This window comes from Hevea brasiliensis, chromosome 1, assembly GCF_030052815.1.
Source record: "Hevea brasiliensis isolate MT/VB/25A 57/8 chromosome 1, ASM3005281v1, whole genome shotgun sequence".
Lineage (NCBI taxonomy): Eukaryota > Viridiplantae > Streptophyta > Magnoliopsida > Malpighiales > Euphorbiaceae > Hevea > Hevea brasiliensis.
The window spans coordinates 3755535-3782688 of NC_079493.1; the positions used below are offsets into that span (position 1 = coordinate 3755535).

General features: G+C 33.4%; 4 protein-coding genes and 1 pseudogene across 6 annotated transcripts; 3 read left to right on the plus strand and 2 right to left on the minus strand.

Annotated features, from left to right (window-relative positions):
* Positions 1 to 6: 6 nt before the first annotated feature.
* LOC110667354 (vicilin-like seed storage protein At2g28490) lies at positions 7 to 2472 on the minus strand (annotated as a pseudogene).
* Positions 2473 to 2841: 369 nt separating this feature from the next.
* On the plus strand, positions 2842 to 5986 carry LOC110667355 (exonuclease V, chloroplastic). The gene is made up of 7 exons (XM_021828166.2): positions 2842 to 3222; positions 3520 to 3624; positions 3862 to 3983; positions 4440 to 4586; positions 4720 to 4873; positions 5212 to 5288; positions 5438 to 5986. The coding sequence occupies exons 1-7, from the start codon at positions 2848 to 2850 to the stop codon at positions 5682 to 5684; spliced, it is 1227 nt and encodes a 408-aa protein (XP_021683858.2). The 5' UTR covers positions 2842 to 2847; the 3' UTR covers positions 5685 to 5986.
* Positions 5987 to 8987: 3001 nt separating this feature from the next.
* On the plus strand, positions 8988 to 10252 carry LOC110667324 (adenylate kinase isoenzyme 6 homolog). Its single transcript, XM_021828132.2, has 3 exons — positions 8988 to 9307; positions 9519 to 9664; positions 9841 to 10252. Exons 1-3 carry the CDS (start codon positions 9107 to 9109, stop codon positions 10025 to 10027), a joined length of 534 nt encoding a protein of 177 aa, XP_021683824.2. The 5' UTR covers positions 8988 to 9106; the 3' UTR covers positions 10028 to 10252.
* Positions 10253 to 17263: 7011 nt separating this feature from the next.
* On the plus strand, positions 17264 to 17689 carry LOC110667353 (uncharacterized). Its single transcript, XM_021828164.2, has one exon. It carries the CDS (start codon positions 17264 to 17266, stop codon positions 17687 to 17689), a length of 426 nt encoding a protein of 141 aa, XP_021683856.2.
* Positions 17690 to 17983: 294 nt separating this feature from the next.
* On the minus strand, positions 17984 to 27154 carry LOC110667352 (uncharacterized). 3 transcript variants are annotated; one of them, XM_058143034.1, is made up of 7 exons: positions 26985 to 27154; positions 26172 to 26587; positions 21170 to 21361; positions 20814 to 21053; positions 19894 to 20111; positions 19339 to 19590; positions 17984 to 18681 (listed from the first exon to the last, which is right to left on the minus strand). In XM_058143034.1, exons 2-7 carry the CDS (start codon positions 26563 to 26565, stop codon positions 18340 to 18342), a joined length of 1638 nt encoding a protein of 545 aa, XP_057999017.1. In that variant the 5' UTR covers positions 26566 to 26587; positions 26985 to 27154; the 3' UTR covers positions 17984 to 18339. The 3 variants fall into 3 exon arrangements, with proteins under 3 accessions (XP_057999017.1, XP_057999022.1, XP_057999026.1); XM_058143039.1 differs by lacking the exon at positions 26985 to 27154 and adding an exon at positions 26710 to 26959; XM_058143043.1 differs by lacking the exon at positions 26985 to 27154 and having other exon boundaries at positions 21170 to 21268; positions 26172 to 26960.

The window sequence follows — 27154 nt, forward strand, 5'->3', positions numbered from 1 at the left end:
TGAAGCTTAGGCAAGTTGAGCTTTATTAATAAGGCAGAAAGTGCAATCAGCAGAGGTCCAAAGAACAGGAAAAGCAAAAATTAAAGAACCAAAGTTTTGCTCACAACTCTGAGAAACTCATTACTCAACTGTGAAAAGCAACTACATAAAAATAGAAATGCAGAAACAAAGAGCTATAACCAACACCCACCAGTCATTACTGGTCACCCTGCTCTTCCCTAATCAATAATCATATCACTATCATAGCTCCTCATCGCCTTTTGCACCCTGTCGACTTTCTTCTTCGCCATGTCTGGTGGTGCTGCTGATGCTGAAGGCAATATAACAGACTCGCGCTGGGCCTCAAGTAAGTGATTTAGACTTTCGTTGCTCATGCCATATGCAGCTGCAAGCTCAGGGCCTTTCAGGGTTCTAAGGACTGAGCTTGCACCAGCCAAGAATTGTGGCCTGTTCTTCCTAGCTGAGGTTGTGAATCCAAAGAACTCGAAAGGGCCTGTTCTGGATGCAATTTGACAGAATGGGAAGTATCTTGGCACCCAGAACACATCACCTTCTGCTACTTTCACTTTCATTGCTTGTGTTCCGTTAGGATAAACAATCTGTATAGTGCCAGTTCCCCTCAAAACAACGCCATACTCTGTTGCTGTTGGGTTCACATGCGGCGCCATCATTGAACCCTGGAATGAAAATACCCAGAAAGAACAAAATCATTGAGGTCACAACTCTGAACTCACAGACAAATTCTTTGATATATGTAGAAATGAGAATTGAAGAAAGAACAATACCGCAGTGAGATTGACAAGATATACACCAAGGCCAGCATGTTTGAGAGGATCATAATCAGAGTCATCAAGGGCAATGCTAGATCCATAGTAGTTTCGGAAGTCGGGGGATTTCTTGTAGATATTGTAGGAATCAGGGGATTTACCAGTTTTCTCACGCCTTTTTTTTATCATTTTTCTGTACGAACACAGAATTCAAGAGTTTCCTCCATGACCATGTCGTTTCCTCCTCTTCTTCCATGGGTTCTTGTTGGAACTCGATCAATCTCTTTAGACGTTGAAGTCTGTCTTGCTCCTTCATTTGAAGGAAATTTGTCCAGATGCTTGATCTTGGTGCTCGGGAATCGTCTAAATATACGATTGGACCATCTTTTTGCCTGGTCATAATCTCCTTGAATTCATCAATTGTGACCTGCAATGAATAAAAAAAATCAGTCAGATGAAACCAGCAAAGTTGTTGGAGTATGAAAGGCTGAAAATTCGTTATGACGTTTTATCTGCTTACATTAAAGGCAGTTGAAAGTGTTTCTGGTTCAAAACCAGAGAGAACAGACGTTGGATAGGTCCCTCCACCAATGAAGAAAGACTGCAAATATAAAGAAAACCAGAAAAATTGAGCAGCCAAGTATCATATAAGAGAGATGTTATCTTTAAACAATATATCAAACCACCTTTCAAACAATCTCACAAAGCAGTAGCAGAAAACAAGTACTGTGGTAACTTTTGCCTTTTGCATTTGATCCATCAATATGTCTCAGTCTCTTCAGGGCTCTGGACAATAAGGCTAGTAGTCTCCCGGCACACAATAGGCAAAAATATAGGTTAAGAATTAAGGTACCTGGAAAGCACCCAATCGCAAGCTTTCAGATTGGTCAATGCTGCAAATGATATGAAGTCTCTGCCCCTCTCCTGTGTTCACCAGGTAGAATGCTGAACCAGCTGGGATGTGATAGATATCCCCACTTTTCAATCGCCTCTCTCCCAATTCATCTTTGTAGATCAATCCAATCTTTGCTTCCCCTGCATGCCAATGAATCATGTTTCATATTTATTATAATCTAGCATTTGCAGAAAAAACCCCCAAAAAAAGTCCAGACAAGCTCCTTTCTCATATTCACTGTAATTTTCCATTATCCTTTATAGTGACCAACTGCAACTGGTGCCCTTCCAGGCAGGGATCATGGTTTTGAAACAGCCCTCTACCCAGGTCTTAAATTTACCGTAAATGTTGACAAAAATCTAAAATTGCATGAACAGAAAAGAGACCGTGGAGATTGGCATACCTCTACGAATGAAGATGATCAAGCTGGAATCAAGATAATGAGGGATAAAAAGAGTCTTAGGCTCCATGGTAATGAACCCAATATGCATAGGCCTCTCTATCATCCTCCAACCAAAGCTCCTCACCACCCTCATATCCCCAGCATCAGTTTTCACCACATGCTTCGTGTCATGCAACAAGAACCGGTCCTCTCCCTCCCTTCTCTCCTCCCTCTCTGTCCCTTTTTCCTCTGTTTCTTCTTTAACAAACCCAATTGCCGTGGTGACTCCATAGCACAGAAGAAGCACCAAGAGCAGAAGTGCAGCTCTATTTCCCATTGTCTGTTGGGTCTAAGTAGCTTAAATTTTACTTTGTTTTTAGTCTTGTGGTGTTGTTTTCTCAGCGGGCCGCTTTGCATAGGAAGAGAGTTGGGATTTAAGAAGGGCAGTGGGAGATAGTATAGAGACGTACGTGTCCATCATGCAGAAATTAAACATTTGCTGGCAAATTTTGGGTTAGACACAGTTTTTGAGTTTAGTTGAGAAAGATCCAATCACTATGAGACAAAGTCTTTAACACATGTTTCGATTTGTAATTTTCTGTCTTTCTTTGATAGAGAATGGCAGGTTCTTTGAAAAGTTGATCTCTCTCTCTCTCTCTCTCTCTCTATATATATATATATATGTATATGCTTTTAACATAACTACAACTGGTGCTATGGGTGTTGGGTGATTAATAATAATTGATTAATTGCTATTTAAGCTGATTGGAAGGCCAATTACCATTAATTAAAATCACCCAGAAATGACCGAGCCACCTGCACAAGGCGCCAACGATGTTGAGACTGCCACTAGCAGTAGCGTCCCAAACATCCAAATTGAGATAGTGACTGAAGAAGAGATGGCTTTTATTGAAGCAGCCTTGGCAGCAACTCGCTCCTGCCTCTCCTCCTCTTCTATCCCTGCAATTTTCTCGCCTTCTCGTTCCTCTCTGTTTCAAAATAATACGAGGTCTTTCCTCTCAATTACTTCCCTCTCCAAAATTGGGGTTCCAGGTGATCGCAGTGAATCTGATATTGAGGATTTGAGGATTACCCAGAAGAATAATAGAGTGGCTGAGTCATTATTTCATAGGTTTAGAAAGAGGACGGGTTTGTATGTCACCGATATCACTTCCACGGTAATGGGTGTTTCTGGGTTTGTTTTGAAATTTTATTGAAATGGGGTTGGTCGCTTTTGTTGGATCTTGAAGGCTATGAGGGGTTTGATTTGAATTTGTCATGGATTATAGTTAGGTTAATTCTTTTTTAGTCGTCTTGAATTTGGTATGATTGGAATCTTGAAATTTTGGCCAACTTTCTTTCAATAATCTTCTATCATGAATCTTAATTATTTGATAAAGCCATGAGTTGTCTTTCATCTATTTGGAATTAAACCAAATGCTCTTCTTCTTCTCACTGTGATGTCAACTATATAGGAATGGTGCGAAAAACAAATGGAGTTTGTTCTCCTCATTGGCGAGAGAAAAATCAATAAAGCTATGAAGACAGGCCATGATCGACATGTAAAACTGGAAGAAGAGGTATACTTTAAAACTACTGATTAACTAATTCTTTTTATCAGCATATTCTCTTGTTGCCATGAATTTCTTGTTCCAGGCTTGTATGAAGGTTCCTTTGTCTATTTCAAAGCCATTTACGTTTTTACTGTCTAACTGCTCTAGAACAGGCTTTGCCTTTTATTCTACTTTTCACCTTTCGGGCTGCTAGCCAAGGAATTAAGCATATATTTATCTGATCCTGTTTATATTTGTGGACAGGTTGTCAAAAGAGTTAAAGTTAGTGTTAAATCAGCGGAAGATGCATGGGCTTTGAAGTTTATAAATTTCATAACTGGTGCAAATCAATTATTGTTGGAAGGACTAACACGTGAGCTTCCAGTGTAAGTTCTCTTTTCTGTGACCAGTGGTTATGTTAAATACATAATTTTGTAAGTTAAAGAAAATGGTTTGGGTTCTAGTCTTAGATTATCTGTCTTTGACATCAGGATTATTCTGTTAAAGTGAGTCTCTGTTGGCAAGTCATTTCTGATTCTTTAGAATTCAGATTCATGCATAGGTTTGGTTATTGTATTTTGATTGGGTTATTTGTTTAAGCAGATAGCATGTGCTTGAAAATGGACATCTTGATAAAACTATAAACGTAAAAAGGAGGTTGAAGATAAGTTTCAGTATCATCCAGGATATAAAATCTTAATGTGTATCTTAGCTAAAAGGATCTGAAATATACCATCTTTGCTTGCCATCATTTGTTTACTCTTTCATTTATTGCTGCAACTTGGAGGAGTTGGTTATTATTTATTTCCTTGTTAATGAATAACTGTTGCTTGTAACATCAGGGTAGGATTTGCAGGTGGTGTGTGGATGGTGGGAATAGTTGATGAGATACGAATGCCTGAGGGAGAAAATAGAAACCCAATACTTGTAGACACAAAAACCCGTGTTCGAGACAGCCTTCCTGGTGAACCGCAGAGGAGAAATGGAAGGTATGCTTATTGTAGCTTCTTTTTCACTTAATTCGCGTAGTATTACTGAAATAAACATTCGTTTTGGTATGTTTGTGGTTGTATAAATAGAACATTTATGAAAGCATGATGGTGCACATTTCAATTTTGGCAGGCTACAATTGATGTGCTATAAACATTTGTGGGACAATTTGGTTGCTGATAAATTCTCCTTCAAAGAGTTTTATGATTTCTTTTCCTTGAATCCATTCTACATCTTGTCTGAAGAAATCAGGGAGAACACTGCCAAAGCAGGTATCCCTGCAAAGGTAAAAATGTTCTTTCTCATTAAACTGTCAGGTACATTCAACCTGCAAAGTTAGGAATGAAAGACATGAAGCCATTTTTTTGTTACATAGACATTTTATATTGAAAACCAAAGCAATTATTTATTACGCTTAATTCTACCAACATGACCGGAGTCTTTGAACTCTCTGGTTTAGTTAACTGATGATGACTCATTTGAAGAGTTCTGTCTATGAACTAAATGGCATAAAGTGGTGGACATTATTAAGCTGTTAACGATTTAAGTGGTGAAGTTTTTTCACATAGTTGTTAATTCGTAAACCTTGCTGTAGTAGTAGTTTCATATTTCATGTTTGGGCAGACCCTTGAAGACATAGTGAGATACTTCAGAAATATGTGTAGTATGCTCCTCCCTGCCGACAACCAGATGCTATTGAGGTGAAAATTTTGTTGCATCTTTCATTTCCATCATCTTAATTTGTTGAAGGTTTAGAGTGCCTTAATGTGAATAAAAATGGTGTGTGACATAAAGAAAATAGAGTATACAATTACTGTAGCCCGAAATTCATTTGGATGCGTTGGAGCAGATATGAATTGCAAAGAGACAACTCCATAATTGGTGAAGATCGATTTGCATATGATCCTGATTGGCTCAACAGTCAAATTCAGGCTTGCCTCGAATTCTGGCTGGGTGAAAGAGAAGCCAGTTTCACTTCAGAGGAAGAGCGTTGGAAATGCCAGTTTTGTCAATTTGCTTCAGAATGCCCTACTAACACCATTTCTGGAACATCAAGCACTGTAAAGAGCAGTAGCCCTAATAGTAGTCCAAGCTAGAGGAAAATGAAATGCTAACTTCATTCTTTGACGTTTGAATCAGCCTCCCCAACAATTGTTGAGACCTTGATATGCAAGTTCCTGCAAGGAAGCTGCATATATATATATATATATATATATATATATATATATATATTCACAAGCTTCTGCCATTATGTTGGAGTGATTCTGTTTTATTGATGCAAGGAAGTTGTTGTAAGATGCCACAATTGATTGTAAAGTTGAGTTGTTATTTAAAAATATGTTGTAAAATTCAATTGTTATTATTCATTAAAAAAAAAACTCTCACTTTGTTTCACCTCCCCAACAATCTTTTTATTTTGAAAATTTTGTTTTTTTATTTATCGTGTGTTGCGCGATATTTGTATTCGTTATACATATATATGTTTTTAATTTTTATATATATAATTTTTGTTAATTTTTATATATTATATAATATTATAGACTTTTTGAATTATTAAAAATTCGAGAAGATAATTAATATAATATATATAATAATATAAAATAACATAATATCGCATTTTTCAATTTCTTTTAAGATATTGTTATAGTGTATCAATTGGCTTTAGAATATAAATTTAGTGCAATATTAAAATTATTATATTAGTTATTATTTCATTATGTTAATATAAATGTTAAATATTTTTAATATATTTGAATATAAGTTTTATAGATGGTGTTCGAATGTGTTTCCTTTTTTGTTAATTATCTTATTTGACTTAATAAGAGCTTTTATAGTTGACATTTATATTCTTTTTGATAACGCTACTGATATATATAATATCAAGTACGATGAATATACATTGACATTTGATATTGTTTGTAAGTTTTGTTTATTCCCATCGTAAAGAATTGAGAATTGTTTTCTTTTGAAATAAAATGTGTATCTTTATTTTTTGTGTATAATAGCAATATCCTAGATAAAAATATTTATTTCTCAGCATGTTGTCTTATCATTATTTTCACATAAATTATATTTCTTCTAAATTTTTTTTGAATGTTGAGCACTGAACACTTTCTATTATTAGTAGGTCGTCAAATGATTTCGAGCCTTTTATATAACTCAAGAGTAATCTTAGATAGTACATTTCACCTTCTATAATTCCCTGCATTAACATAATATATTATATGCCTTACTTTTTATTAAGACCATCATTAATCATACATGTTCAACTCATAATGTTTTAGAAATTTTTTATACAATATTTGTCTTGTGTTTTCATTGATTGAGCATGTTCTCAAACACTCTATCAACATTGTTCAAAACAACATATTTCTTAATAAAAATTAATATTCCGAATTTATTTGACATTTTTTTTAAGTGTAATTAGTTTCAATTAGAACTCAAACAGGAGATTAAACAGTGATAGAAAATAATTTCATTACCACTGAACTAAAACTTATTGATTTATTTGATATTATTATTTAAAATTTTATCAAAAAAATTACCTTAAATATATTAATTAAAAGTAATTAAATTTATATATTTTAATAACAAAAAGTTTAAAATATTTAAACAATCATTAAATTACATTTTTAATATTATTTATTTTATTTTAATTTTTATAGTTCGTCTTGAAAAAAAGTCAAAAAGGTTCAGTTTTAAGTGCTATTCATAATTTTAATAATATTATTGTTATTTTAATTTAATTTATTATAAAAGTTTGTTTAATTTTTAATATATTTTTTTACTCTGGTATTATTAATAATAAAATTTTTATTTAAAAAATATAAAAAGATTAATAATATATAAAATAAAATAAAATCTTAATTATAATACACATAATTGTTGATATAGCCTCTATTATATAATTTATTTATCTATCCATAATATATATAAAAGTAGGGGTGTACAAACGGTTGGTTCGGTTCCGAACCGAACCGAACCGATAAAACTGAAAATTGAAAATCAAAATTTTTAAAAATCGAACTGAACCAATTGATAAGAGAAAACCGAACCGAATCGAACCGATAAATATCGGTTCGGTTCGGTTTTAAACCGATCAAACCAAAATTTATAAAATTTCATATTTTTAACATTAAATCTAAATAATAAAAACATAAAAACAAAAAAAATTAGAAATCAAAACTAAAAAATCTTAAGGTTCGGTTCGATTTTCTTTGATTTCGGTTCGGTTCGATTCGGTTCGATTCAATTTGATTCGATTTTTTTTATTTCTTATATATATTAATAATTTTGGTTCGGTTCATTTTTTTTTTATTTTTTTATAAAAATAACCGAACCGAACTGATTAACTAAAATTATCAAAATTATAAACCGAACCAAATCGATTAAATTTTAAAATCGAATTGATTGAACCGAATTAATCAATTCGGTTTAATTTTTTAATTTAAACCGAAAATTGCTCTCCCCTGTATAAAAGCACGGATATAAAGAGTCAAATTTATGAACGGGCTAAAATATTCTTATATATTGAATTTAATTATTATAAAAATATTAATTAATTATTATAAAAATCTTTGCTAAAAAAATAAATATAAAACCTAATTAAATAATAAAATTTATAATTAGTATTAGGAACAAATTATATTCCTACTCTTAGAAGAATTCCTATTTGATTCAAAACTAACTTATTTTAATCTTATCCAACGTTTTCAATTAGATTTGTTCATATTAATTAATTTAATTTTTTTTTTCAATTTCATATTGAATATATAGTTTCTCTCTTTTATTTATTTTTATATTTTCTTTTTTAGACTTCTATTTATTAAGAATAATCTTTGATAAGTTGTAATATTAATATCACATTAAGATTTGTTTTTCCAAATTAAAAATTTTATATATATCTATATCTATATAGATTATATTTAATTGAAGTTGAATATAAGTAAGACTAAGAATTTTAAATTTATATAAATTCTAAAATTAAAAATTTTTAATTTATATAAATTTTAAAATAAATTTTAAAAAATATAAATATAATTATAAAATAAGAATATTTTTAGTAAAATCAATGTTCCTCTCTTATCACTTTTATATATATTATAAATATATGAAAACATTTTTAAATTTTAATTTGGTTTATTATCTTAATAATTAAATTGACAAAAATTGATGGAATTACGGAAGTGAATGATAAAATCAAAATTTGATAATATTTTTATTTATTTTTTAAAATAAGTATATAAAACTAAAATATTTAATTATAAGCATTTTTTTATTTAAATTTAAATTTTGATTTTCTGTCGAGGGCACAAAAGTAAATGCAGCCTAGGAATCGAAATCCAACATGGCAACTTATAATTGGAAGATTATATGTCATAGATTGTAGGTAATAGCAGGCAATTAATCCTCTCATCCACAATCTCCAAATTTCTCAATTTAAAACCCTAACAAAGCAATTGAAGTTGCTGATTGCCAGTACCAGAAGTTAGGGTTTTGCGAGTGTATAGCGGTAGCCATGGCGCAAGATAGTAACAAAAGGAAGAAGCCAAATATCCTGATAACAGGAACGCCCGGAACAGGCAAAACGACGACATCGTCTGCTCTGGCGGAGGCGACGCAGCTCCGCCACATAAATATCGGAGATTTGGTCAAAGAGAAGAACTTGCACGACGGCTGGGACGAGCAATTCGAATGTCATATCATCAATGAAGACCTGGTGCCTCTCTTTACCCTAATTCCCAAAGTTACTCATTTTTGCTTTTATATTTTCTATTTTTCTCCAGCGATTAAGGATTTAATTTTGCTTTCACTTAATTTCTCCTCAATTTGTTTTAAACTCTAAATTGAACAATTACCCATTTTAGTTCATAGATAGACGTTAGATTGAGTAACATGTAGTGAAACTGTAAAGGCTTGGATTTTGCAAGGTATGTGATGAGCTTGAGGATATAATGGAAGAAGGGGGAAATATAGTTGACTACCATGGCTGTGATTTCTTTCCACAACGGTGGTTTGATCGTGTAGTGGTGCTTCAAACAGACAATTCTGTCCTGTATGATCGCCTGAATAAGAGGTAACTGATAATCTAGTTCATGTACTTGCTGCATATTTTGTAGCTTTCAATTTTATCTTCGTTCTATTGCATTCCTCTGTTGTATTCGATTTTGCGATGTTATACCAAAGATGTTCTTTGTTTCTTACTGGCTTTGTTGTGTCTAAAAACTCAAAAACCATTTCTCTGTGTGATAGGGGGTATTCACAGAACAAGATTTCCAACAACATTGAGTGTGAAATTTTCCAAGTTCTGTTAGAGGAGGCAAAAGAAAGTTATGCAGAAGATATTGTTGTGGCATTAAGGAGTGATTCTATTGACGACATAATTAGAAATGCGTCTAATTTGACAGACTGGGTGAGGGGTTGGCAACCTGTATCATAATTGGATTGATACTAATGTGATACTGTTCTTACATGCTCCTTTCGCAGGTGGATGGAGCAGTTTAAGTTATTAATTCTTGCTTGAGAAGGTTTTTGATATATGTATTTTGCTTTTCTTGTGCTGTTGCGAAGTAATTTGAGTCTAGTTCTGGGTTGGACATGAATGTACGTCAAGTCTTTGAATATCTACTAGCTCGTTTAGCTGAATTATAATTTGCTTTGGCCATTTGCTTTGTTATGGAATGGATTATGTGGTTGAGAAGTTGCCATTCTATTTTAGTCTATAGTTTTTATGACTGGAAACAATTTTAGTGGTGGTGCTTGGTGGGTAAGAGAAGAATTTCCTATGAAAGTGATTTTCTGTTTCTTTACAGTTCATCCCAAAGTAGGTTGTCCTGTAGGGCACTGGGATGTTCTGCAAAGGATGCACAAATAAACTAGCAGAGGGTGTAGGGCATTTATCATGCCTTCAAATTATTTCAGAGGGTATGTATCATGCCTTCAAATTATTACAGGGCGTTGGAATGTTCTGCAAAGAGAGTACTAATTATCACTTTCATTACTAATCAACTTTAATTACTAATCATCTTTATGGGTGGGTAAACCGCAAACTCTATTGCAATCTTTCAATGAGGTTGGTGATATCTGAAAGATTTATGAAGAAAAAAATTAAATAAAGAATATAGTATGCAATTAAAATGCTAAAAATATACTAGGGCATGTATTATTAGACTATAAGTAAATTATTGCACTGAATCAATAAAATTCGATTATTTTAGTAAAAGTAAGTTGAGTTCAGTTTGATTTTCCATTAATACATAATTGTAAAAATGAAATGCAAATTCTCGCTCTATCAGGAGAAAAAAAAAATCTATATATTGTTGGCTCTAATTAATTTGGAATTAAAACTTAATTATTGTTACTAAGATTAAATAATAATTACTATAATTTGTTTTAATTCTACCTCATCCACGGCCAATAATTTCTATAACAAAATAAAAGTAAGTTATTATTAGAATATTGAACTTAATTATTATATTTTAAAAATTATTTATAAATGAGTTTTAAATCGATGAAACTAAATTATTATTTTAGTTATAAAATTTTAAATTTAATCTCAATAAAAAATTTTAAAGGCTCTTTAATTAGCAATAATTTTATGATATTGCAAGTTTGTTTAATTCAACTTGTAGATTTATCGAGCGTAAAAATTTGAATTTTATTTCTTTTAAAATAAATAAGTATAAGTCGTTATCTCTGTTACCTTTGCTGCAAATTGGTATTTCTTTTATAGAAACATCAATCAATTAATTAATTTTTTTCAGAGGTTAGAAACATTAAAATATAATTAGATTATGATTATGTTTAAAATAAATTTAAAATTAAATTAATATATTTTAATCTTACAAATTATAAAATAAAAAAAAATAATTTACTGAAATTATGGGCCCAGATAAACTCTTTTTTACTTTTTATTATTCTATATTTGTTAAAAAAAATCTTTTTTATAAACAAAATATAAATTTCCCGTTCTCCTTTTATTATTATTATTATTTTTTTAAATATAATTAGGTGATTATTATCCAAAACAGTTGTGATAGATTGCCTTTGTCTACATAGTTTATAATTCCTTAACCAATAGGATATCCTAATCCTAGTTGATGACTGACATATTTACAAGTTTGTTTCATATTAACTAATCCAATCCTTGTAGTCTAATGATTCTGCTGGTGTCTATATAAAGACTAGCTGATATTCTGTGAGAACACTATAAGCAAAAACTTCAAATTCTATCTCTTGATCTTCTCAACAATGTCTTTTCCACGTTTTTCCTCTTCACATAACATCCAATTCTATGGTGATCATATTTCCACCACTGTCACACCATCAGCTGCCATTGTTGATGAATGGATTGCCAATACACGGCGTATATACAGACGTAAACTCAGCAAACTTCTCGTTGGCCTCGACACTGAATGGTGCTTGCCTGCTCAACCAGGTGGTTACCAAAAGGTTGCCATCATTCAACTCTGCGTGGGTAAAAGATGCCTTATATTTCAACTTTATCATGCAGACTATATTCCACAATCTTTGATCCGATTTCTTGGCAACAAGAAGTTCACTTTTGTTGGTAAAGAGGTGCAGAATGATGCTGATAAACTATTCCAAGATTATAAGCTGCATGTGGCTCATACAAAGGATGTAGGTTATTGGGCGGCCAAGAAGTATGATTACTCAGAGTATAGAGGGATGGGATTGAAGGCTTTAGTCAGTGATTTGCTTCAGAAAGTGATTCCTAAGCCAAGACGGATCACACTGAGTAGATGGAATGCAAAAAACCTTAGAGTTGAACAGATAGAGTATGCTTGTCTCGATGCTTTTGTGTCCTTCGAACTTGGTCTTTTATTGAGCAAACCCCTACAAGAAATAACCCACTCTCCTGAGAGAGGAATTATTAGGTGCACCCGGTGCACATACACCTTCTCTCATAATCATGTGGGACCTACTCCCTATATAATAGAAAGGACCCACTTTCTTTCAGAGAATAAACACTATTTTAGCAGTACTGGTGTACCTAATAATTAGTCCTCCTGAGTTATTCATCTTACTCCTGAAACTGTTGCCCAACCGGATGAATTGTTTGGCTAAGTAGAAAGAAGATGTGAAGAGATTGAAACCAGTAAGGCAATTGGTAGGTGAAAGAGGTCTTGAAAAGAGTCCAAGAAAGAATGAGCAGAAAGGCGAAATCCATGCAGGAGCTGGTCATCGTGCATGCGTATTTTGGTTTTTTTTTTTTTAATAAACTGTTGGTGTTGTTTTTGTTGTTTAGCTTCAGTTCCTGGAGTTCTACCATTCATGGGTTTTTTTTTTTTTTTTTTTACCATATTTCAAATTTTACTAATATCTTTCGTCAATAATATTGTCAATTGAGGTCCACCAAAAAAAAAATAATAATATTGTCAATTGAGGGCAAAGCTACAGCTTGATCTAGATTGTTTGATGGAAAAAAAAATTCAGGATCGAATTTAATTTCATGAATTCAAGCTTGAATAAATTTGGTAAAAATTAAAATATAATTAAAAATCGTGTAAAGCAGAGTTTTATATTTAATAAATTTACCCACATTCATAATCACATAATATAAAATTATTTTATATGGATTTAAATTCTAAGTAGTTTATTGAATTGTATTTGAAATAAAATTTAAAACCATAGAAATTCATTTTTTTTTAATTGATTAAAATTAATTGGCCTGCTGCATTAAGAGAATAATAGGAGAAATTAAAAAATAATAATGGCAAATAACGTCAAATAAACAACCGTTTACTGGTTGATTGATAATATATAATAATAAGAGGAATGTTAGTTACAGTCATTTTTTAAGTGACTGTCGAATAACCTCCGTCTTATTGGTAGAAAAATATTAAATAAATTTTTAGGTAATTTATAACTTATTATCATATATTACTTTTTTTTTTCTTTCTTATAATTAATTATCTTTTTCCCTTTCATAATTTTTAATTTATTCATTCTCCTCCCACCTAGACAAAACAAAACTCCCTCCCGCCATATCATTTTTTTTTTCTCTCCTCTTCTTCTTTTCTTAAAATATTTTATACTTTTCCTTTGTTATATAGCCTTTTATCCTATAACTTTTTGTTTTAGAGATTAATCTTTTGCTAAAGACTAAGAACTTTAAGAAAAAGAACTTTTTAATAGGTACACATATAATTTATATTGTTTTTCAATTGATTATTCTGAGCACAAATTAATTTTTTTTTAAAGAACTCTCAATAAATTATGCTTGGCACTCATTTTTTTTTTAAATTGATTATTCTATGCACTCTATTGTATGCCTATAGTTACTTGTATACAATTTATATTTGTTAGTAATTTAAATTGTATACAATTTATATTTGTTGGTAATTTAAAAAAATTCCTAATGAATTTTGAATCCTTTGTAGACGGTAGGTTTAGGCAAAAATTTATTAAGCACTCTATTTTTTTTAATAATAAATATACTTAATTCACTTAATTTTTATAAAAACTAAAACTCATAAAAAAAATCCAAAATATAGTGCAATAATTTATCATTTGTTTGAACTTTCTATAATTTATTGTAAGTAAATTGAAAGTTGAACAATAAGACAAATAAATAAAAAATATTTTAAAAAAAACCAAAATATTACTTTTCATACTTATAATCCTTTTTTTATTAATAAATCTAATGGTGACATCTAGCTTTTATGTGAGGCTTATCTTTATTTGTAGTCTAATAATTTAAAATTTTTTATTTCAGTCTTTCAAAAATTTAGTTTTGTGGGAATGAATAACTTCTTAAGATTATTACAAGAAAATATGATGACCCAAGTAAAATATAATAGCTCAAATTACGGAATTACGTTAAACAAATATAATAATCTCTTGTTTAGTCATACTTATATGATTGCTTGAACAACATTTTGAGTTTACTAAAAAAAAAAGTAGTATTTTGATTATTTTATTAACTGAAAAAGAAAAAAAAAAGTTTTGTTAGCAACAACACTTTTTTTTTCTAATCACGTTTTTTCATTTTGAGTTTCATTATTTTGAATTAATTTGCTATCAAAAATTATTTTTTTGAATTAATTTAATTTAAATTAAGATTTGAAAAGTCTAATTAAAAAAATAAATAAATTAGAAATTAATTAAAATGAGAGAGAGAATAATTAATTATAAAAAGGAGATTAAAAAAAGGAATTAACGAAATTTTTTTTATCTTCATGATAGGTAATAAGTTACTTACAATTTTAATAAATACTCTTTCACTAATAAGAAAGACATTGTTAGACGGTCACTTTTTCAAATGACTGTAGATAGCATTCCTCGTAATAACAAAATTAAGATCACCAGTGAATTAGCGACGACATTAGTGATGGTTGTGGCATCGCAAGTATTCGCGACGGCAGTATTGGGTAGCTAAATCTGTCTTTAAATTTTGGACAACCGCAAAAATTCGTTCAGATAAATTAGCGACCAGGGTATAAGCGACGGATTACCATCATAAATCCGTCGCTGAAGAATTTAGTGATAAAGAAGACTTTCAGCGACGAAGTTTTTCTGTCGCTGAAAACCTTATCTCAGCGTTCTAAATTTAAAAAATAATTTATTTAAATTATGAGCCAGATAAACTATTTTTTTACTTTCTATTATTTTATATTTTTTGAAAAAAAAAATCTTTTTTATAAACAAAATAAAAGTTTCCCGTTCTCCTTTTATTATTATTTTTTTATATATATAATTGGTGATTATTATCCAAAACAGTTGTGACAGGTGGCCTTTGTCTACGTAGTTTATAATTCCTTAACCAATAGGATATCCTAATCCTAGTTGATGACTGACATATTTACAAGTTTCTTTCATATTAACTAATCCAATCCTTGTAGTCTAATGATTCTGCTGGTGTCTATATAAAGACTCGCTGTTATTCTGTGAGAACACTATAAGCAAGAACTTCAAATTCTGTCTCTTGATCTCCTCAACAATGTCTTTTCCACGTTTTTCCTCTTCACATAACATCCAATTCTATGGTGATCATATTTTCACCACTGTCACACCATCAGCTGCCATTGTTGATGAATGGATTGCCAATACACGGCGTATATACAGACGTAAACTCAGCAAACTTCTCGTTGGCCTCGACACTGAATGGTGCTTGCCTGCTCAACCAGGTGGTTACCAAAAGGTTGCCATCATTCAACTATGTGTGGGTAAAAGATGCCTTATATTTCAACTTTACCATGCAGACTATATTCCACAATCTTTGATCCGATTTCTTGGCAACAAGAAATTCACTTTTGTTGGTAAAGAGGTGCAGAATGATGCTGATAAACTATTCCAAGATTATAAGCTGCATGTGGCTCATACAAAGGATGTAGGTTATTGGGCGGCCAAGAAGTATGATGACTCAGAATATAGAAGGATGGGATTGAAGGCTTTAGTGAGTGATTTGCTTCAGAAAGTGATTCCTAAGCCAAGACAGATCACACTGAGTAGATGGAATGCAAAAAACCTTAGAGTTGAACAGATAGAGTATGCTTGTCTCGATGCTTTTGTGTCCTTTGAGCTTGGTCTTTTATTGAGCAAACCCATACAAGAAATAACCCACTCTCCCGAGGTTGTACATCTTACTCCTGAAACTGTTGCCCAACTTGACGAATTGTTTGGCCGAGTAGGAAGAAGATGTGAAGAGATTGAACCAGTAAGGCAATTGGTAAGTGAAAGAAGTCGTGAAAAGAGTCCAAGAAAGAAAAGGCAAAATCCATGCAGAGCTGGTCATCGTGAATGCATATATATATATATTTTTAATAAACTGTTGGTATTGTTTTTGTTGTTTAGCTTTAGTCATTGGAACCAAGAAAGAATGAGCAGAAAGGCAAAATCCATGCAGAGCTGGTCATCGTGAATGCATATATATATATATATTTTTAATAAACTGTTGGTATTGTTTTTGTTGTTTAGCTTTAGTCATTGGAACCAAGAAAGAATGAGCAGAAAGGCAAAATCCATGCAGAGCTGGTCATCGTGAATGCATATATATATATATTTTTTTAATAAACTGTTGGTATTGTTTTTGTTGTTTAGCTTTAGTTATTGGAATTCTACAGTTCATTGTCAGTTTTTTTTTTTTGGCCATGTTTCAAATTTTACTAATATCTTTCATCAATATTATTGTCAATTGAGGGCTAAGCTATAGCTTGAACTAGAATGTTTGATGAAAGACGAATTCAGGATGGAATTTAATTAATTGAATTCAGGCTTGAATAAATTTGGTAAAATTTAAAATATAATTAAAAATCGTGTTGAGCTAGAGTTTTATATTTACTAAGTTTATCCAGAGTCATATTCACATAATATTAAACTATTTTATATGGATTTAAATTGTATATAGTAATAAAATTATATTGTATATAAAAAATTAATAAAAAATAAATTAAAAAAATCAATTATGAACACCTTTAACGATTACAAATAACAAGTGATATAAGTTAAAGAAAAAAATTAGTTAAAATGATAGAAGTATAAATTTCAACGTAAAATCAAGCCTTCATCAGGATAAGAAAAGATTTCAAAACTTTTCAAAAAATCAAAAATAGAACTTATAATCAAAGCCAACTTATTATTACTTTGGAACTCAAAACAATCACACATTCTCTCCAACGATATTCTTCCTCCACCACCCTTCTTTGCCAAGAAAATGCAAACTAAAACGCCAAGCAAGAAAGGCTTCCGCCTCCGCTCCATCGTCCTCCACTCCTTGTGGATAACCATCATCGGTATACTCCTGTTCCGCCTAGCCACGGCCAACACACAGAGAGTTCTCTACGTCAAATTCTTTGCAATATCCGGTACTATTCTCGCCACTGTTCCTTGGATCTTTCATCTTCTCGTTTCAACAACAATCATATTATTATACAAAGCCAATGTCTGTGATCTAACATGGATTGTCAAGTTGCCCTCTGAAGAGACTTCATGTTGCCAGGAGATGAAGGCAGTGAAGGAAGCCATCAGAGGAAGTGATCGGATTGGTATTGGAAATGCACACAAAGATCTGGGATTGTCCGAAAAAGTTGATGGAATTAGAAATGGTCCTGATCTTCTCGAGAGGAATAGAACTGTTTAGTTGATGATCATTTTATGTTGGAGCAATGATTTTGTGCATGCAATTTGCATATGTGAAGTTTCTATTTTATTTTATTCTCAAATTTTAGTTAGGAAATTAAATTGGATATATGGAACTCTTTTTATATCTTTCCTCCCATCAGTAGCCTTGTGGATTTCAGAACTACTACAAAAGCAACAATTGATGAAGGCATTACTGTTCAGACTGCAAAACAGTTTCTATACTCTTCCACTTCACTCAAGATGCTTTGCATTTTTCTATGAGATTTGTAATTTACAAACAAACAAGAATCAATGAAGTAAAAAGAATTCATTGAAAAGAGAATTTTTATCTATAAAATATGCAGTTTTCAAGCTGACTCGAGCATAAACAAATTGTGTAGTTAGAAGTTCAGAACAACTTAACTTTGATGTATATTTTGCCATCCAGGCAGTATCTCAAAACCTTCCCAGCAATACCCAATTCCCTACCATCAACTTCCACGATGATTAAAAAGCCATAACAAAAAGAATGATGTGGGTTTCTAAACCTTCACCCCAAGAGTAATAGAGTAAACCTGTGCTATATACATTGGTAAATTGTAACTTCTAAATTATAATTACCAAGCCTTATCTTAGTCTTTGGTATGTGTTTCTGCTTGCTCTTTAATATCATCTGCTAATGGAGTTTTGATCTACCTGTTTTTCTGTCTGATCCACCTCCTGCACCTTCACACTATCTTCATATGGAATTTGATCTACCTTATCCTCTGTCTGATCCACTTCCTGCACCTTCACACTATCTTCATATGGAGTTTGATCTACTTCTATGGTATTGTTTATCGGGCCTTGTGGGGTCCCAAAAAGTGTGCTGAATATCTGCCTATGGCATTCATCGCAAAAATAGAAATATGTGAAATGGCCCTCGTATGGGAGCTTATGCACTGCAGCCCCTGGGAGAATCCGGTGTACAAAATCAGTCGTTAGTGGTGGAACGACCTTATCATCCATCCCCTGCACAATTGCCAAAAGATAAAAATAAAAAAGAGTAGAATCAATAACAAATTAGCTTAATTCTACTGATGAAAGTTTATAACCATTCAAAACAAGGAACACATATATTTCCAGCGCTCTATGAATTTGGTGCCTAGTTTGAATCATTTGCTTGATAATTTTTAAACCCACCTTTATTGCATTTAACCAGAGCTTAAGCCTCACCAAGCTTGAAATTTATTTCTAAAAGCTGTTATCATGCAAGGAAAGAACAACCAAGTACAGCCAGCGATCACATCACTTTAGTTCAAAAGGTTTCTTTCAAATACAAAGCAATCACAAAAGTTTTATCAAGATGACCCTTAAGAAGCAAATAGTCCCCCAAAGAAGTATTTAGTTAATTCATCTTATGGCTAATGCCTTGTCGGAGCATTAAGATGAAGAGCGAATAATACATCAATACATGCATTGCAGAACAGAGGAAGCCCAGAAAAATCATCGAGTGCACTATAAATGCATTGCAGAACAGAGGAAGCCTAGAAAAATCATTTGAGTGCACTTCTGTAAGATCTCATGACATTAGGAAACTGAACCAAGAAAATTTTCAAGTACCACAGCGGTGAAGCTTGAAGTTAGAAGCAGCAGAAAGATGGAGAAAAGGACAATGATATCACTTACCTGCCATACATGTATGGGGCCAAGGAAACCTGTGTACTCTTCAGATCTAGTAAGCACAAATTTGAGCCAATTGAGGACACCTTTCTCTGGCTTTTTCTTCTGCAACTTGATGTCTGCAAGGCTGAAACCCCAATTTGAAACTTGCAGAACAGCTTCCTCCATGAACGGTTTTGCATTTCCCTGTCGGATCGACTCCTCTACATCCCTTTGCCAGAATTCTTCATAGATTGGATCCTCTATCAAAGCTTTATCCTAGAAAGACCAGGAACATATTTAGTGACAAATCTGCTGACATGATACTGAAAATGAATTGATGATGTCCTCTTTCATTTTTCAATTTTTCTTCCTTTTCAACCTTTGATGGCATAAGAAGTTGAAAGAATAAACTCATTCCTCAATCATTTATTTCCTCTCAATATCTCAACAATAAGTGGCTGCACTGTAAATTTGAAATTCCCAGTAAATGGGAAAAGACATGTAAAAACCAGTAAGAAAAGATAAAAAAAAAAAAAATTGTTATAACCTTGCACAGCTATTAATGATAAAATTACTCACTCTCTTTCCTAATGACAGTGAGAGCCATGTGTCTATCTGATCGTGCTTTCCAGACAGGAAGCTCTGATGGTAGAAGTAGGAAAGAAATCTAGGAAACCTCCGTGCTAAGAAATACATAAATTTTCTTTTCCGTGTCCACTTCTCCCAGATTCCACGCCTCTCACCCTTGGTCATCAATGAATCATATGGGTTAACCATAGGAGCAAACATAACAGCACCTGCAAGTCAGCCACAGTGTATCAGAACAAAATTGCTTCCATTAGCATACTAAAAAAAAACGTTACAAATCCAAAAAAACCCATCACTTGAATGAAGAAAAAAAAATCCATGGAATGGGTTCTTTTGATCTTCTAAGTGAATGGTAATGGAATACTATAATAATTTTAAAACACAAGGGGAAAGATGGAATGTGTAGTGAAATGCAGTACTCAAAGAATGAGTATAGAAAATTGGCGTTTTGCTACAAGCTTTGGTGCTTCGTAATCACAACCAAGAATAGCACAGCAATAAGGAAGTCAGGATTAGTGGCTAAAAAAGACTTTTGACTATTCTACTTCATCAAAGTGAAAAACTAACAGAGCATATCCCACATCTTGTCATGTTAATATGAATTATATTTTCTATGGGTTTTGCATCGCCCTTACAAAGCTTTTGACTAAATTAACTCTGTAGAACCTCCTTTTACAGGCAGGGGATCCAGAAAATTTGTTGTACCCAAGTTTTTGGACAAATTTGAAGTGAATAAATCACATTAGCATTAATGGTGAAACTATCATCATTGTGCTTTTAAAGATTAATTGAATTTAAAATTGTAGTTCATAGTCTAGGCTAAGGCCATTCAAGAAGATATTTGCATAATGGTATCACATATGTGGACAAGACAATATATTAAAAGTAATGATAAAAGAAGGCATTTCTACCTGCAAGTTTATCAGGAATGTATCTAAGTGCTGCCCAAGCATGAAGGCTCCCACTTGAGTATCCAACCAACCAGAACTTGTCCTTAACACCCAGAACATTTACTAGGAATAACATATCCAACGCCGATGACTCGAGGTTTCTGTTTGGGTGAGGATCACTCTCTCCAAAACCAGGAAGATCATATGTTAACAAGTAGACGCCAAACTCTTCCAGGAGTGAAGTCTTAAGTCCAGGTATTCCTAATAAGGAAATTGGGAAAAAAAAATAATACCAGTAAAATAACCAAAAACTAGCAAATATCATATTTTCTAAAAGTTTACAGTCTGGATAGATATTTTTGACAGAAAAATCCAACCTGCAAGTCGAGAGGAAAGAAAAGTATGTGGAGCTATCATTGAAAATCTAGCTCTGTCAGCTGGAACACCTTGCTCCCTATATGCCATGTATCTACCATCTGGAAGCAATATGCGGTCAGCACTAGGAGGATGTATGAACACCTTCTTTATGCATGTGGCTGGAGTGTCATGTTTAGTACTTAAACTCAAGACTGCAAATTATTAAATCTATGTCAGCAGGATCCCAATAGCTATGCTGATGGCATAGAAGCAAAAGAAAGTTGCTCAATGCAAATTGAAGAAAACAGAAAATCCAGGGGTAAGATGAATTACTTCTTCTGTTTTATTTATTTGCCTCTGATGAATAAGTTTAAAATATAGTTATGGAATAAATCTAGCACAATCTCAGACCACCATTGTGGCATTGCCAGAGTGTAATGAAATATCAAATATCATGAAGGTGTGGTGAGGACAAAAAATATTACTCTAATTTAATAATATTCCCTCCCTCTATATATAGGCAAGAGTAAGTAACAAGGGGGTTTGAACTCCTCATTCTCTCATCGCTCTCATTTTTCTACCTGCGTTAGACCCCTTTTGACAAGGTAGTGGGTCCCTGCTGGGCCACTCCTTGCTTCCTGATCACATTTTCCCTTTATTTTGCAGATCTCACTGGCTAACAAAAAACAAGGGATGCCCTCCAGATGAAAGGTCAATTTTTGACTTTCACCAAAGTGAAAAATAAGAGATTGACATATTTGCAGTGGACAGTAAAATATTGATTAATTTGCAGAAGATTTAATTTGATAGAGCAGCCAATTTTACTAAAAATTTCTCCACATAATTCCTCAAGCAGAGAGGCAAAAGTTGGAAATAAGATGCCCCCTATCAGAATCTTTTTGCATAAATTAGAATCATTTGTGTTTGTAAGGTATTAGCCCGTAATGAGAGTATTAGAGAAAAGTTAGGAATAGTGCCAATTGAGGATAAGTTGAGAGAAGGGAGATTGAGGTGGTTTGATCATGTAAAGCGTAGACATACGGGGGCTCCAGTTATACAAGTAGAGCACATTGGGTTAGAGGATAGAAAGAAAAGAAGGGGTAGACCTAAACTGACTTGGAGGAGAGTAGTACAACATGACCTAAAAGCATTACACATTTCCGAGGATTTAACAAAAAATCGTTTAGAGTAGAGAAAAAGAATCCATATAGCCGACCCCAATAAATTTTTGGGATAAAGGCTTAGTTGAATTGAGTTGAGTTTTGTTTGTAAGGTACTATTTACCTTCATCCTGTGGCAATGATACTGTGTTATGTATCGGACCTTCACAACTAACTGGAACAGAGAAATAGGGAGAGGAAGGGATAAAAATTGACTGGATTGAGAAAAGAAACAGAAAAGGAAGAAGACTTAGAGAGAATTAGAGAAGAGGAGAGATAGAAAGAGAACAGAAATTGAGAGATAGAGAGAGGGAGAAGATGAGAGAATGAAGAATTCTGCAATTTGTTATTGATTTTAGGAGTGCCTCAATTACAAGTACCTCCCTTCTATTTACACTAACACCTGCCACTTGTCACAAAATAACAGAATACTGCCCTGCCGATTATAGTCAGCCCACCTAAGTCAACTCATCAAGCTCTCCCATCCCTTAGTCTAACATTCCCCACTCGAAATCATTCTTGTCCCCAATAATGAATAAACAAGCAAACCCTTAAATGCTGGTTGAATCTGTAGCCATCATCAAAGCTTTGAAAAGAAAAATTGGGAATAAAGGCATTAGTGTCACTACTGTACGCATTTCCACCACATTTAATACAGAAATCTTCCACTAACAAAATTGGATTTTCTTGTTCTGCCTCCTCCACATTTCAAATTCATTCTCTGAGTATTATATGCCCACAAGATCCCAGCTCAATTACATTATCCCCAAAATCCCAAGACTGTTTCCCACACCCATCTTCTTCAAAAACTTCACATCTTCTCCTTGATTTTAAATATTCTCAATATAAACATCATTCTTGTTTTCAAAAACTTCAACAATTCCAACAGCAAGAAGACTACCTTCAGTATCACTTCTAGTTACAAAACAAAATCCAATTCCTTTCCCTGGAGAAAAAACCTACTTAAAAGTGTTGCCATTAGCAAGTCTCACTCTCTTCCCATGTTTGTCTTCTAAAATATGTCCAAGCTCCAATTCTTGAAACCCTGAATTGACAAGGGAAGCTTCTGAATCCAAACCCCGATGATGTTCTCCCATGCATTGAGAAATCTTTTTTATTTTCCGTAAAACCATCTGTAATTTGAAAGTTTTGTTCCACCTTTCGAGTCTTCTTCTGCTTATCTCCACTCCCATGAAAAATAGCCTTGTTGTCAACGGAGATAGCCTTCTCCTTAGCCTCACTCTCCTTATTCTTTTCCAATTCCCTGTCCAGTTTCTTTTCTCAGTTTCAGGTCTATTTTCTAGGGTTTCCACTTCTATTTCTTTACTTCAGGCTACTGTTTCAGATATGATCAAAGATTACTTCCTTCCTTCCACTGAAACCCTGTTATTGAAATTCTTGATTCATGGAGGTGCAAAGTTGGGAACAAAAGGTTCTTAAGGGAATGCTGGAAATTATTGACAGAAGAATAAAAGAACGTCAATTGGAGTTGCTGTATCAAAAATGGAAGAAATTGGATAAGTTGTTAGAAGAGAAAATAGAAAGGGTGAAGAAATTGTCTTAAGAGACAAAACCAGAAGAGGACATGGTAATTTCTCATGGCTGTAAGAAATTGATGTAAGAGGCAAAATCCAAAGACCAATCTCGAGACTTGGAGCTGGAAGGTTTTATAGAAAATGAAAAGAAAAAGGAAAATGTTACAATAGATGCGATTTCAAGCCCCCAAATAGAGAAGCAAGTGTCAATTAATGATGTGGACATTGCAGAAGAGCCAGTTATAGATCACAATGAAGAAATGGCTGATGTTTATGCTTCACCTGCCACTGAGGAAGAGAATTTAAAGCTGAAATCACAAAATTCCAGAGGGTTTTATAGAAAATGGAATGGAAGTGGAAAATACGGCAGCCTTTATTAATCAAGATCAACTTCTTGAAAGCCAAGCGAATAGCAAGATGCCGCATGTGAAACTTCTAATAAGAAAGACAAGGCACTGAGGTGGAGGAGCAGGATTTTAGTGCTGAGATGGAGCAGGATTTTGTCACTGCTACGTCAAGTGCAAGGATGGACTATGAGGAGGAGAAGGATGAAGATGGTGATGGTAGGAAACTAGAGTCTGCAGTGGGAAAAGCAGAAGCTAAACCTGAAGTGATTGCACAACTCACTCCCAAAATAGATTTTTTTTTTTTTTTTTTTTTTTTTTTTTTGCCGCAGAAATTCATGGGGATGTTCTTGTGAACAAGAAAAATAAAGGTGTTACAGAAAGTGTGGGTGTTGGAAGCAAGTGGCAGCATTTTGGGAGCCAAGATCGTGAGTTCAACTTTTGTCATCCTATAATTCTCATGGAAGATGAATGGGAAATATCAAGAACAACAAGGAAGAAAGTTAAAACATCAAATGGTATTGTGATCTTGAAGGAACAAGTATGGGAAATTTGGAGAAGAAAAAGGAAGATAGTTAACTCTGCCAATTAAGAGTTTATATTTCCAGCTGGAAATGGGAAAGTACCTGAAATTTTCAGCCAAGCTTTATGGGCTATTTCAGCTGATGAAGGAGGCTACTTACAAATACAGAACCTTTATGCAGGCTCATTTTCCAGACTTTGAGCATTCCTAGGGACAAGAATGCATACATGGAGGGGGTATTGTTACATATACGAATCTAGAAGCAGTTAAGAAGGGAGTTATATTCTGTTCAGATGCCTGGATATAGTTAGAGATCAGTTAGGGAAGAAAGAGATTGGCAGGAACAGTTAATTCCAGCTGGTCTTTCGAGGGAATTGGTCTATAGAAGAGCTGGAATAGCTCCAAGGTTCTCATTCTTAAATTCTAATCAATAAAGATCTATTTTCTCTCTCTCTAAATTCTTCTTTCTCTTCTTCTATTCTTTCTCCCCTTTCTTTCTCTATTTCTTCGCTAATTTCTATTCTTTCTGTGATGAAGAATCTGATTACATAACATACTGCTCTTGCCTCACCCCTTGGATCCTCCATAAGTTGTCTGTAAAGTCTAAATCGCCATTAAATTAATATAAAAGTAAGTGTTTGACATGAATTATTATGTTTTCCTGCCTAATGAATACTGCTATATCTATTTTACAGAGACACTAAACCAGAAGAGTTTAGAAATCAAGTCAATACATAATTTATGCATATGTTTGAGTAAAATAACTCCATATCTATTCTTTGCGACTCCCTTACGGATCATTCAGATCTACTAGGCTAAGCTGTATGGCATGCAGATACAACAGCAGACTTGCAACGATTTTAGATAAATATGTGGCAGCCCATGAGAAGCAGCTTACCTTTTTTTTTTTTTTCTCCATTTAACGCACTAATATGAAACAAATTGCAGAAAACAAAGGTAAGAATCTTGAATGACAAATGCAGAACGATCCAATCTGTCCCAACTCCCAATACGTCCTACAAAATTAACCTCATATGGCTGATAACACTTGATTAACAATAAATCTAGCTGCAATTAACACCCAAGAGTGGTATCCATTAGTTTTGCCCACAACGTTGCTCTAAAAATACAATTATGATCAACAGAAACAGCAGTAGTTCAAAAGTAACTTTTCGTTTCCAGATCCCAAAAGATTGAAGAATATATTGGACAGCAAACTATGACTAGTCTCTCCTCTTAATTTCGCTTATTCACAAAGTGAAATTCTACCGAACGGAACAGAACATAATATGTCAAAGAACTCAATAACCCATTTCCTTGCACACATAAAGCATAATTAATCAACGAACACACAACCCATTTGGTAAAACATTAAAATTCACTTCATTTCTTCATTTGATCACCAACCAATCACAAAATAAATGCATAAACAAACCCAATGGAAAATATGATAATTTTACCTGCAAAAGCAAGAACAGACACGATGCATATCACTGACCAAGCATGCACTGGATCCTTATCCTCAGGCAAGTACTCATTGAAAACCTTCAATTTCTGACAAATCCTCTCACAGCCACACCTAACTTTCTTCCCTATATAAGAACTTCTCCCAAAATTCCGCACAATAAAGGAATCTTCCCTTCCTAAACTCTGCACCACAACATCCCTGCACCCCTTAGCGAATTGCACACTCATTTCAGCTGCCCCCTTCAAGAACTCTCTAACTTTGTCTTGAAAACCCATTTCAGGCTCGCCCACATTCTGTTTGCCAAGACCAATTCCAGTAGTGGCACTATAGTACCTTGTCTCCCTGCCCTCTGCAAATTCAGCATACCCATCTTGATCAGCATCCATACCTCACTCAAAAAAGCTTGACCTTTTTTCAAAAAATGAACTTCAATCAACAAGAGGACCTAAAAATAGAGGCTATAAAGAAAAAGGCTAAGCAAGAAAAGGTAAAATATCTCGTAAGAAGAAAAGTTGATTAGGAAAACGAACTTTTCATGACCCACACGAAAAAATGGACATTTATTACAATGAATGAAGCTTAAAGAAGACGTTTTGAGGAAATGGGTGGAAGAATAGAAGAAGACACTGAAAGCAATTTCAAGAAAATGTCTAGTAAAACGAAAAAGTGCGTAGAAAAATTGGAAATATGACAAAGAAGAGGAGGAATTTTGGGATCTAAAATATGTGCATACAATTACAGAAAGCGTTGACAAGACTATACAAAAAAATAATTAAAAAGCATAAAAGATTTTGGTTATGGACACCGGAAATGGTAAAGTAGTGACGGTCCTTTTGGGCCTCTTGACAGTGCCAGTGACAGTGACAGAGATGAGTACGGACAACTTATAGCCTCTCTCTCTCTCTCTCTCTCTCTCTCTCTCTCTCTCTCTCTGCGACTTTTGTTAGGTGGGTGGAAACTGGTAAGAAGAAGTGC

Coding starts and splice junctions, on each gene's coding strand:
- LOC110667355 (XM_021828166.2), top strand. CDS start 2,848: ATGACCGAGCCACCTGCACAAGGCGCCAACGATGTTGAGACTGCCACT. Junction 3,223..3,519: donor TCACCGATATCACTTCCACG/GTAATGGGTGTT, acceptor TCAACTATATAG/GAATGGTGCGAAAAACAAAT. Junction 4,874..5,211: donor AAGCAGGTATCCCTGCAAAG/GTAAAAATGTTC, acceptor ATGTTTGGGCAG/ACCCTTGAAGACATAGTGAG.
- LOC110667324 (XM_021828132.2), top strand. CDS start 9,107: ATGGCGCAAGATAGTAACAAAAGGAAGAAGCCAAATATCCTGATAACA. Junction 9,308..9,518: donor ATATCATCAATGAAGACCTG/GTGCCTCTCTTT, acceptor GGATTTTGCAAG/GTATGTGATGAGCTTGAGGA. Junction 9,665..9,840: donor TATGATCGCCTGAATAAGAG/GTAACTGATAAT, acceptor TCTGTGTGATAG/GGGGTATTCACAGAACAAGA.
- LOC110667352 (XM_058143034.1), bottom strand. CDS start 26,565: ATGGATGCTGATCAAGATGGGTATGCTGAATTTGCAGAGGGCAGGGAG. Junction 20,112..20,813: donor CATTCCTGATAAACTTGCAG/GTAGAAATGCCT, acceptor GCTGACTTGCAG/GTGCTGTTATGTTTGCTCCT. Junction 18,682..19,338: donor GCCCCATACATGTATGGCAG/GTAAGTGATATC, acceptor GCAATTGTGCAG/GGGATGGATGATAAGGTCGT.
- LOC110667353 (XM_021828164.2), top strand. CDS start 17,264: ATGCAAACTAAAACGCCAAGCAAGAAAGGCTTCCGCCTCCGCTCCATC.